At 34.7% G+C, this 11980-nt stretch overlaps 1 protein-coding gene across 1 annotated transcript; it reads left to right on the top strand.

Annotated features, from left to right (window-relative positions):
- The first annotated feature begins 244 nt into the window (after positions 1-244).
- Positions 245-10754, top strand: LOC128232506 (protein CASP-like). The gene is made up of 9 exons (XM_052946090.1): positions 245-361; positions 1862-2065; positions 4212-4321; positions 4704-4826; positions 7375-7467; positions 7940-7996; positions 8286-8366; positions 9599-9663; positions 9844-10754. The coding sequence occupies exons 2-9, from the start codon at positions 1978-1980 to the stop codon at positions 9911-9913; spliced, it is 687 nt and encodes a 228-aa protein (XP_052802050.1). The 5' UTR covers positions 245-361; positions 1862-1977; the 3' UTR covers positions 9914-10754.
- The last annotated feature ends 1226 nt before the right edge of the window (positions 10755-11980 follow it).

Below are 11980 nucleotides of genomic sequence, written 5' to 3'. Positions count from 1 at the left end.
GTATTTAATCTAAATGGATCATGTTGACTGTAATATTCTAAATGAAAAAAGTAGATTGCCAAATGTTTCAAGTCATTAAATTGCCACATTCGCTTAATTGATAAAATAATGTCACCTGCCAACATGAAAACGTCAAAATGGCATCACATTTTGTCAGCGTAGCTAGTCTTAATTAATTTTCTTTGTGTATTAAGGAACATTTATACATCCATGAACAAATGGCTGTTTACGGAATAAGGGATGGGATTTGACAAGTTAAGATCATTTTGTTTTGTAAAATATGATCCATCGCGAATTGTAAATCTGCTTGTCAATGTGCGATCCAGGGAAGTATAGATGGTGGGAATATAATTATGAGAGGGTATGTAAATAATTGTGATCTATACACAGATGATTCTTGTTCTCGATATGGCGTTCTGACAGACTGTCAAATCAATGCTCATACTTGTCAATTTCTGATATGCAAATTTCAGATTTTAGGTTGTTATTTATAGTTTTGTGTAAAATTAAAACAAAATCTAAAGTACACATTGATTGATTTATAATTATGTTCATATGTTCTTAGTGCATTTATGTTTTGTATAGAAAAAATATCATAGTAAATAAAATTTAAAGCTTTGAGTAAAAACTACGACTCTATTAACATGATCTTAGATCAAAATTTCAAATCATGTTATTTTAATTACCATGCAAAAAAGTAATATGTAATGAAATAATCACAGGCTAAAAGCAGATAAATTGCACACGGAAAATTTACAAGAATTACTAATTATACCGCTTACATGTAGTGTAAAATTAACAAAAAAAAATAATTTGAAAACTTGTGCATTGTATGATGTGTCGCAAGTAATGTACTTTAAATATTTTTATTCCGAGACTGAAATTTTATATCCTCTGTGTAAATATTTGGCTTTTCCTTCTTGTTTTTAATTTGTTAATGACTCTGATATATTTCATTATATTATTTTCAAATAATAACAACCAAATAAACTCCATTGAAGGCTGTTTTTACATGATATATTTTTTGATTGTTAAAACTGTATAGCTGGCTTAAAATTTCAATTATTTAAATTAACTTAGATCTACGAATAATTGTTATTATGACAACCAAAAAAATAACTGATTAGATGAATTGTTGAAAAATAAAAACAAAAGCTATGTATATCAGTCTTTCTTATTGTTTTGTCTAGTATTTATTATAAGTTCAAATATTAAAAAATAATGTATGGCAGTTTTGTGGTTTCACGGAGGTGTTATTTATGACATAATTTACCAGCCTGGAATAACATATTTATAAAAAAAGTAAATATTTTAGCATTTGCTAATAAGAGTACGCTTAGAAAAGATTCCCTTAATTCACCACAATACAAATACATTTGTTCTTGTTAAATCATGCCAATACAATTTGTCTACTGTGTGTTAATAATTGCATCACAGTGTTCAGTAAAATGTTTTTGCAATTAATTTTTTTTTAAATAAATGTAATCACATAATAACATTATTTTTTATATACTATTAGCTAGTTTGTTATTTGTTGGAAAAATTAAGGTATTGTCATGGCCTTGGTCTTGGCGTTGTAGTTGTTGTGCAAAACACAAATGTAGATGATTACTTAACAAACGTTAAAAATATTAACAAGAAACTTGGTACCCATGCTCTTAATGTCAATATGCCAATATGGAGTAAGTCCTATAACTCCGGCAAAAATGTTTGCTGAGTAATACACCTTGATGACTTATAATGAAAAATCAATGAGCTTAATGGAATTTACTATTGATCCTCTTGTTCTAATGTAATCTTTAATGTGAAACTATTATTACATATACATGTTGATAATTGTTCTTATTCAATTCTGATGTAGCCCGTTACCAGCAGCTACAGTCAGAGTATGTTGAGGTGGCAAAAACCGCCGCGGAGCAAAAGGCACTCATCACCCAGCTTGAGGAGGACCTGCGACATGTGAACGCACTCTCTGCCATGTTTCGGGGTGAGGGAGAGGGGACGGAGTCAACCACGCCCACCGCAGAGATGGTGGCAGAGGCCGTTAAGGAGGCTAACACGACTGGTAAGTAGATTTTGCAGAGCCATTTACTAATAGGAAGGATTGGTGGGATATGGGTATCAGGTCATCTGTCATTATACAGGAGATGGAGAGGGAAGAGAGTCGACCACGCTAACCTCCTACATGGCTACAGGGGCTGTTATGAAGGCTACCACTGCAAGTAGGTAGATCTTGCAGTTTCATTTACTAGTAGAAGGGATTTGTGGGATAGGGGTATAAGATTGTCAGCCATAGTCATAGTTATGGAGGCTACCATTCCTGGTAGGTAGATCTTGCGATTTCAATTTCATTTTTGGTTTGAGGAAGAGGTTAACCAGGCCCACCACAGAAATGGTGCTAGAGGCTTTGAAGTACATTGTAGATTACCTAAATACTGATATTTATATTTTTCAAGTTCATTTTGTCAAATATTGAGGGACCTTGAACACGCTCTAAGCCAAGTCCTTAGGTGGAGGGACAGAGTGAAGGACACCCTCTGCCAAGGTAGTCACTATGGCCATCAAGGTGGCCACCACTGATGGTATGTAGACATATTTTAGTTCCATTTATGAGAGAAAGGTTACATTTGCCATGTTTTGTGGGGAGTTGGAGGGGAAAGTCATCCACATCAACTTTCATGGTAGTTGCAGTGGCCATATCAAAGTCCTTTAGTTTGTTAGCAAAGGTATGGTGTGGCATATAGACTCATTCTTTGCCATGTTCTTGTTGAGTGGGGAAGGAATTGAGGGTACCATGCCCACGGCCATCAAGGAGGCTGCCACAGTTGGTATGTTGATCTTAAATTGCCATAAAATATTGGGGATAAGTGGTTGCCCTGTCTGCTATGTTCTGTGTGCTTGCAAAGAGTCAACCACGCCTTCAGCTCTGATGGTCACACTGGCTTAATTACTAAGAAAAGTTCTTGTTGAGAATGAATAATGTGGCTTAACATAACATTTCCGCACAGAACTGGTATGATATGATCTGTTATAAAGACATTTTTAATATTATGATAACATTAATTATTAATATTAATATAGATAAAAATTGAAGTGCATTGTCTTAGCCCTGATTTAATACACCTGTTCTATACTGTTTTTTTGTAAATTAATGTATTTCGTAATTAATTTGTGCATTGATATGTTGTTTTTGTGCGAAGATAATGAACATTACTGTTCCAACAATGTCATTAACAATATATTGTGATTGAAATGTTTTTGTGGTAAAACAATTTGTTACATTTGTGCATGTTACCATGAATTTAACTCAATATCATTATTTTGATCAAGCTGATATTTTTGTTCTTGTGCTCACAATGCAACTGATATTTTTTGGGTTTTGATAGAAATTGTGATCCATCAGAATATGCTTTTTTCAGCTATAATCCAGCAATTGAAGATATGTCTTTCCATATGTCTATCCAAATGTCTCTCAAAAGCTTGTTTCAAATATTCTATTAGATAGATCACTGTAATTGTTTTTCAGGGAATAGAACTGTTCAAATCCATTAAAGAGTTAAATAAAGGATTTATCATAGATATATTTATGGCCACAAATCAATGATCATTAATAAAGGTCCAAAAGGACACAGGTACTAGAAGAGTGTGTATAGCATGTGATAAATTATGTCATAAATGCTACGACTGAAGGCAATATTTTGCTTTGAATGAAGTCTTAAAACAAAGAGAACTTTTATTTTTCTTCAACATTTTCAATGAAACAAAGTGCAGTCTATGCCACTTAGAGCCCCAAATTTGTTTTATTACTGGAGTTTCATAAGGTAATTAGATTTCTCAATCACTTCGGCAAACCTGTTTCCAAACTATTGTTTTGACAGTGCTCCAGCAGGCGGCGGTTTTGTGAAAAGGTTTGTTTTAGTGTTTTAAAAAACTAAACTTTCAATCAAACTCTGGTAAAAGACCAAAGGTAGGACTCTGTTAGCGACTGTGCTATGTTTCATTTATAAAGGTGAAGAAATAGTAAAGATATCTTTGTTTAAAATCTTGTTTCGAAGCTAATTATTGGCTTCTGACGGTGCATTTATGATGCAATTTATCATGTGGTATCTTCACAGAAATTTGACTTGAGAGTGATTCATATCAGCTTTCAGCTGTCTTCACAATCACCCTAAGTCCCTAACCCTTATTTACTATATACAAATCACTTTCAGTATCAAGCCCTGCACATGGAGATGGTAGTCGGTCAGCTTCAGACTCCCTACTGCCCATTGTCCAGTCACAGCGGGAGAGGTACCGTGTCCGCGCCCAGGAGCTTGAGGCCGTGAGTTTTTTATTCATCCTTAACATCTCACCTAAGAATTGAGTTTATCATGTTGTTCTAATCATTTTGTCAATCCTGTTGCTGCTGTCAGTGTTTTGCATACCCCATATTTTGTTTCTTGTTTATAGCCTAACATGGGTGTTTCATCTTAAAGTAACATATGCCAGATATTTCTCAATCTTTTAATGCACAGTTATATAGCTCTGGACTACTTGAGGATTTCAAAGCCATTATGTAAAAACATAATTGTTTATTTCAGATCTCGGTTAACAATATGCATAGTAATTTCTTTACTTTACATTTCCTTAGATTTCTGTCTTTGTCTAAGTCACAATTTTAAATCGAACAACCATTTCACTGATTCTTCCCATTTTTCTTTCAGCAAACAATAGGACAACAACAACAGATTACGATGCTTCAGAACGAGATTGACAAGCTGCGCTCAGATAATGTCAAGTTGTACGAGAAGGTGCGCTACCTACAGTCTGCCGGATACACACACAAGGTACGGGGGGGATAAACTAGTGGCTCTGATATACAAACCTGACTCTTTCATGTGGAATGATATGGTGTGATATGTACAGTGTAAGGTTTCTCATGGCCTAATTTTCATCCAACTTGATGTGATTCTAGAAACCATCTGCTTTTGTAATATTTGTATGGTGGCACATTACTGGTGTTTTATAGTCTGAAAATGTTTGCACCTTGTTTCCTGTTACCACCAATTATCTAGCCATCTAGTTAATGTTCGCGAAACTTTTTCAGTAAGATAAATAATATTAGACTAAAAACAGGCTTGAAAGTGCCCAGGAATGCCATCTGTACTCTTTTCATGCTGTACAACACTAACAGGTTATCTGCTTATGATTTGCGTACCGTAAATGACTGGGTATTAGACGCCCTTTTTTTCCTCAGATTTCGATGCAAAAAAATGCCTGCGTATAATAACCCGTAACAATTTTTCAAAGTTTTTTTCTGAGGTCGATTTTTAAGCTGAGAGTTTGTTTACATTTATGTAGAAAGGGAAGTTACTCGCGTCATATTGATCGATTATATACGGGTTAAAACGGCAAGTTAAAGATCGGTATACGGTATATCGTAAGACGTTTATAATTTTAACAAAAATATTTTTGGATTAAATGTTTTTCGATTAAAGTTATTCAATTTAATTTTGAATAATAAATTGAATTGAACAATAATTAAACTTGCATATAAGAAAGCAAAGTTGGGCACTGTCAAAATATTTTTTGTCAGTTGTACGATAAGGTGTGAAAAACTCGACTGCCTTTAACCTGTTAACATACCAATACTACAAACTGTTGCGATAATGGTCTTGTTTATTCGCACTTTGTCACGTTCTTTATTCTTTTCTGTAGGTGTTGACATTTTGAGAACAAACTCGTACAATGTAAGGTCTTTGCAAAACTTAACTTATCATTCTTGACGTATTTTGCTTACTGTCAGAAAGAATCTTACAAATTGTCATAAAAGGTACTTTTTAGTGCCATCCAACAACAAATTGTCACACTAGGTACTTTTTAGTGCCATCATGGGGAAAGTGCGTACATCGTACACAGCACGAGAAAAGCTAGCTGTTATCAGCTATGCTGAAGAGCACGGCAATCGTGCAGCGGGTCGCCAGTACACGATGAATGAGGTCAACGTACGCAAGTGGCGAAAACAGAAGCACGAATTAATGGCGGTTACTACACGGACAAGACGACCAAAGACATGACGGAAGATGAAATGGAGCGTTTCTTCGAGAGTGACGACGATGACGAGGAATTTGAGGAAAGCGATTTAAGGATTAGTGAATGACAATTTGTGTGTTTCTTTGTGCAATATGTGCTGATTGAATGTGTTTATTTTAAATAATCTGTTATGTTTTATATCACATGAAACGAATAAAAATGAAACCAATTTTGCTTTGTGTTATCATTGTATGGTTTTAAAGATAACCATCGCCATTTTCACGAAAAAAAATTTTTTGGTCACTGTCAACAAACATGGTGGCCGAAAATGCCAGACAATTTGACATTTTTTCTATGCGTCTTTTAACCCAAAACATAAATTAAAAGTTTTTTTCCCCGATTTAGCACATATTTTTTTCCCTGCGTCTAATACCCCCTATCGTCTTATAACCAGTCATTTACGGTATTCCTTATACCCTAATAAGTAACATAATAATTGGTTAACTGGATAAAATTTGTGTTACCAATTATCTAAAAATGCATTTTAGCTTCTAGCACTAAAAGTTTATCCAGTTATGATTTGCAAATTCCACTTTAGTAACATAATAACTGGTCAACTAGATAAGATTCTGTGGCCTAGTGGTTAAGCGTCTACCTACGGAGTGGGAGGTCGTGGGTTTGATCCCTGGCTGCGTCATACCAAAAGATGTTAAAAGTTATAACAAGTGGCTCCCTTGCTTTGCACTCCGTATGCAAAGGGTAGTGCTTGGAAAAGTGGTGTACTCAGTACTGGTTCAGCCCAGGAAAGTTGTACCCTGTGTATCAGTGCTTTACACCGAGCACGTTAAAGAACAATGGGGTGTCTTCAAAAAAAGAGCTAGGGTATCGCACCCGGACTGCCTTAATGATAACTGGTAACACAAGTCATTTCTAGTTAACCACTTATCTATGATATGGTTTTGACATTAATTATTCATTCAGTTCAGTATTAAGTCTCAAAACTCTTAACAAGAATGCTGTGGAGCGAACATCAATGCTCATCTTTTTATTTCCATTCAAGCAAGCGGTATAACTGTACAATAATTAAAGCCAAACTCGTAGGCTGTACAAGTGCGTACTGTCTCTGGCAACAAGTGTACCAAGTTTCAGTTGAATTTCTTGAACAGTGTTTGTAAGTTTTTGCACTAAGGCGCCAACAACACCAAGGTTTTCAGGTTTTGTGTCTCATGTTTAACCTGACTGATGCCAATAGAATGGTTAACTCATTGGCTTATGTGAATGTCTTAAGAATAAAAATTAAACTTTCATACTTGTTTTTGCTTTGAAATGTTATTCATTAACCCATGTCCCCCACTATTCTAGCCTGGTTCTCAGCAGCAGGATGATGGTACTCTGACCAAGTACTCGACCCACTATGAGGAGAAGCTGGACCCCTTTAACACATTCAGCAGAAAGGTAGGCAGCTAAATACACCGGGGGAAAACAGGGGGTTACAGGGGCCCATAGCAGCTCAGACGTCATGTCTCTTTAGGCGTCATGGATTTTTGGTTTGACGTAATCACATGTACATTAAGTCTAATAAATCCAATGTCCATTTGGTTATATAGCTTATTTCTCACTAAGGGAATGTCCTTTCAAGGTCTAGCACAGGGGACAGAACTTAACTATTGTTTATGTTTTCTTAGCCTTTATTCTATATACACATATTGTGAGTTACAGCAAAGTTCAAGCATGGTATGAAACCACTGAGTGTGTTCATTAGTGGCCTTGATATACAAACCACTCTTTGACATGGAATGATATTATGTGATATGTCCAGTGTAAGGTTTCTCATGGCCTTTTCAACGAATATCAGTTTTAGTTTCTAGCCAGGAAATGGATATATCATGTCAAAACAGTCACATATATGATATGTTGCTTATTTCAGGAGAGGGTCAAGCGCTACATGAATCTCAAACCTTATGACAAGATCACTCTGAGCATGGTAACACCTCTTCAAATAATAAATACAAAACTGTGTCTTTTATCAATTCTTGTAAGGTCAAAGAAGTGAATGAAACAGAGATTTTGTGTGTAAGTAATGATCCCATGAAGTGTCTTAGAAAGATATATATTCTGAAGTGTTTTTAATGTGACATTATCTTATGTAAGCACCAATTGCATTTTTTAAATTGCAATATATGTACAAATATTACAGCTTGATAATAAATAGGCAGTTTTAATCCACTCAGCTTTCCCCATTCTATACAAAGTATCTCTTCTGTTGTTTCCAGGGGAAGTTCATTCTTGGGAACAAGACAGCGAGAGCGTTTGCGTTCTTCTACACAGTCATCCTACACTCTCTCATCTTCGTGGTGAGTAGGGCTTACATTTATGTATTGTCTTACTGCTTGTATACACTTAACCATAACATCTCTCATCCCAGGTTATGGTTTCAATCCTTACAAGGGGGGACTAGCCTATGGCCTTTCAAAATAAATACCAAGGGGCCATTTAATTACGAACCCTATGAGAAACTTCATTATTAAAAATCATACTTTGGAGAGATTTCTAAAAGCAGTACTGCACTGTTTAAAATCCCTCGTAGGTACAAAACTGTTACAATGAAACAGCCCTCTGTTTTTTCCCTTGAAATCAGCTTGGGTATGGTTCGTGTTAGTGTACAGATTACAGTTGTCTTCATGATCAAGCTGAAATCAGTTAAAGAAACTGTGCTGTACTCTCAGTGTGGGGATGACATGATAAAGACATGTATTAGTAGGATTCTGTTCCTAATATGAAGGTTTATAGAGTCAGGTCAGTTGCAAGAATTATCTAGCATATAAATATATATGTGGCAAGCTATAAAATCTTGTTACTGGTTCGTGCTTGCGAAAAAGACGCAGGATTGATATTGCCTAGTATTTCAATGTTGTCATCACAATGTTCCATTGTTTATTCTAAACTGTAACCCACAGTTATGGTTAAATCTGCTCAAATAAAATAGGTGAAATCATCTTTATGGTTTATGTTTTCAATGATTTGTTTGAATCATTCTTGAGCATATTTTGTTCTTGTAAAAGGTTATAATTTTCGGTCTATCAGCTTTTATTTGTTTTTTTTTAGTGTGAAAACAATACCTCTACTTTTCATTTATTGATGAGTCAACCACATCATGGTGTTCATATGATTGTTTGATTGTGCTTCAATTGTCAAAATTTGCTTAAATTTGCGAGGATTATTGTTTTTATTTTGTGGTCTATTGGCCATGTCTATGACTTCATTAAGCAAGTTTCATAGCCATGCTGTTAAGAGTAATGAATACAATGAATTACTCATTTAAAAGTATAAATGATATGGGGATTTTGAAAATTCTAAATATAAAATTTGAGTAACCTTTAATTTGTTCACGCATACACGTATAGTGGTTGTCTCAATAATTTAAAGTGACCTTTAAAGATTTTGAAGGAAATACCAGTTTATTAAATTAATCAATACAAGCACATTCTGAAATAAAGGATCTTAAGAGAGTTAAATTATTGTATGTTTCTAAAAAAAATCTTAAAACTCAGTGGCAATTTTGTTAACAAGGGAGGTAACTTTTCAGGTGCTGTACAAGCTGGCCCACACAGAGTCAGTCAAGCGTGATACATCCCTTGAGTGCCACCAACAGTAAGTCTTTGGTTTTTAATACTGTATTTGTAGTGTTTCAAATAATTTTCAATTGTATTCTCTCAAGAGCAAAACCAATAAAGCAGATAATTCTTGGTAGAACAGGTGGGAGATGACGGGCATGGATTGTCTCCCATGATGGATGCAGTTGTTTTAATGGGAACCTTTGATATACTTCAGGTTTGCGGAGCACATGTTGAAGGCACATGGAGAGAAACAGTGGGAAATTGGAGACAACCACCAACATTGATAGGCATGGATTGCCTCCCTTGGATTGAAGCAATTTTTATTATTTGAAAATATATTGTTCAAATAGGATCAAACATCAGAGACATTATGTTTCATAAGATAAATAATGATTGCAGTGTGGCTTGTGAGCTGAAGATAAAGTATGCTTTTTGAGACAGAATAAAACAATTTTAACAATTTCATATTTAATGTAAATAATTTTATAATAAGAATTCTAACACATGGCTTTCTTCTTTTGAGAAATTTGCTTGGTTTTCATATTCACATCTGAAGGGATTCATATAATTACGCAATGCTGGGTATTGGAGATGGGTTTTATAGCAGGATTTCTTTTAGGATAGTTTCCATCTTCTGGAATCATCAGCTCATTTTTTAACATTAATAGTAAAAATATTTTTTTTTTAACATTGATAGTAAAAATATAAAACAATGCTGTTTTGAGAAGGCTTTTGAATACACATCACTTCATGATCTTTGGGTATGACAGTAAATAAATATTTGAGTTTCATTGTTATCTTAGTCATATTGTATTCTGCAGAAATAACATTCATAAATTACATTATTAATCATATTTTGTGGTAAGTTTAATAAATTCAGATATGGACTTCGCGATACATATACAATAGCGAAATTGACTTATTTTAACTAAAACTCCTGATCATGTATTCATTGGTATTAAAAAAAGTACAGGGAAAGTATCTCATTTAACAATAAATTCTATTAATTTTCAATTTTCAAAACAGGTTTCGGATTATTTATAAATATACAATGGTAAAGTTGACTCTTTAAAAAAACTGTTTTGATCATGTAAATATTGGGATTAATAAAATACAAGGAAAGTGTATTGTTTTGCTTCTTTACTGTTCACAAAATCATGATGGTTTAGACTATACTTCCTGTACGGCCCGCTTGACCTTGACCTTGACCTTGACGTAGGTGAGACAATGAAAGTAGAGACTTTGTGTGTGTCCATCCGTGCATGCAAGTGTACATGATGTTTTCTATCCAGTTTTTTCCCACCTGTAATTCGGCAGTGCATGGGCAGATTCAAAATCATGTGGCACACATGTGTGCAATGAGGAGACAGAGCACAGTACACAAGACCAGGGTCCATAGATTACAGTCATACCCTGGGGTCAAGCCTCAACATTACAGATGATATTAAATTCCCTTAGCACCTATATTTATTATAGGTCATATGCTAAGGACACACTAAGAGGTCATTTGCCAAAATACTTGGTACATTAACCTTTCCAAACCTTGAAGGATTTTGAAATGCAGTCCACTGTGCAGTGTGGTGTGCGCTTAACTCGAGCTATGATAGGGGTGAATACTATCCCTGCATGCCACCCTTGACCCAGGATATTACTGTAGTTTCATAGTATGTCTACCCATCATAATCATATATCATATAATTAAAAATATTTCCAGCACAATTACGTGATAGCAATCATGTGTTCTATGTTTCTGAACAAAATCACTTTAGATTGTGGAAGAACATTGTTCCACGAAAAGACTCTGCTTTAAATGGAGCTTCTAGGGCATGCAACTCTGATACAAATAAGCTAAGGGTAATGAAATATTAGTAAGACACTTTCATTTCAAGGTGATAATATGTGCCAAGTTTCAGAACAATCCACTAAATTGTTGAAGAAGTTTGCTCTACAAAGACCCATACAGCTTTAAGTGTAAAATTATGATTTAGAGACTAATCTACCACAGCTGATGAAAACTATGTAAAGAACTAGTACACATAATAGTGATAATGCGAACCAAGTTTTAAAATAATCCATCCCTAACTGTGGAGGAACACCACAGCCAAGGAAAACTATGTAAAGAACTAGTACACATAATAGTGATAATGCGAACCAAGTTTTAAAATAATCCATCCCTAACTGTGGAGGAACACCACAGCCAACGCAAACTATGTAAAGAACTAGTACACATAATAGTGATAATGCGAACCAAGTTTCAAAATAATCCATCCCTAACTATGGAGGAACACCACAGCCAACGCAAACTATGTAAAGAACTAGTACACATAATAGTGATAATGCGAACCAAGTTT

This window comes from Mya arenaria, chromosome 4 (genome assembly GCF_026914265.1).
Source record: "Mya arenaria isolate MELC-2E11 chromosome 4, ASM2691426v1".
Classification (NCBI taxonomy): Eukaryota; Metazoa; Mollusca; class Bivalvia; order Myida; family Myidae; genus Mya; species Mya arenaria.
This window is presented reverse-complemented; position numbering and strand designations above follow the sequence as displayed.

Coding starts and splice junctions, on each gene's coding strand:
- LOC128232506 (XM_052946090.1), top strand. CDS start 1,978: ATGTTTCGGGGTGAGGGAGAGGGGACGGAGTCAACCACGCCCACCGCA. Junction 4,322..4,703: donor GCGCCCAGGAGCTTGAGGCC/GTGAGTTTTTTA, acceptor TTTTTCTTTCAG/CAAACAATAGGACAACAACA. Junction 8,367..9,598: donor TACACTCTCTCATCTTCGTG/GTGAGTAGGGCT, acceptor GTAACTTTTCAG/GTGCTGTACAAGCTGGCCCA.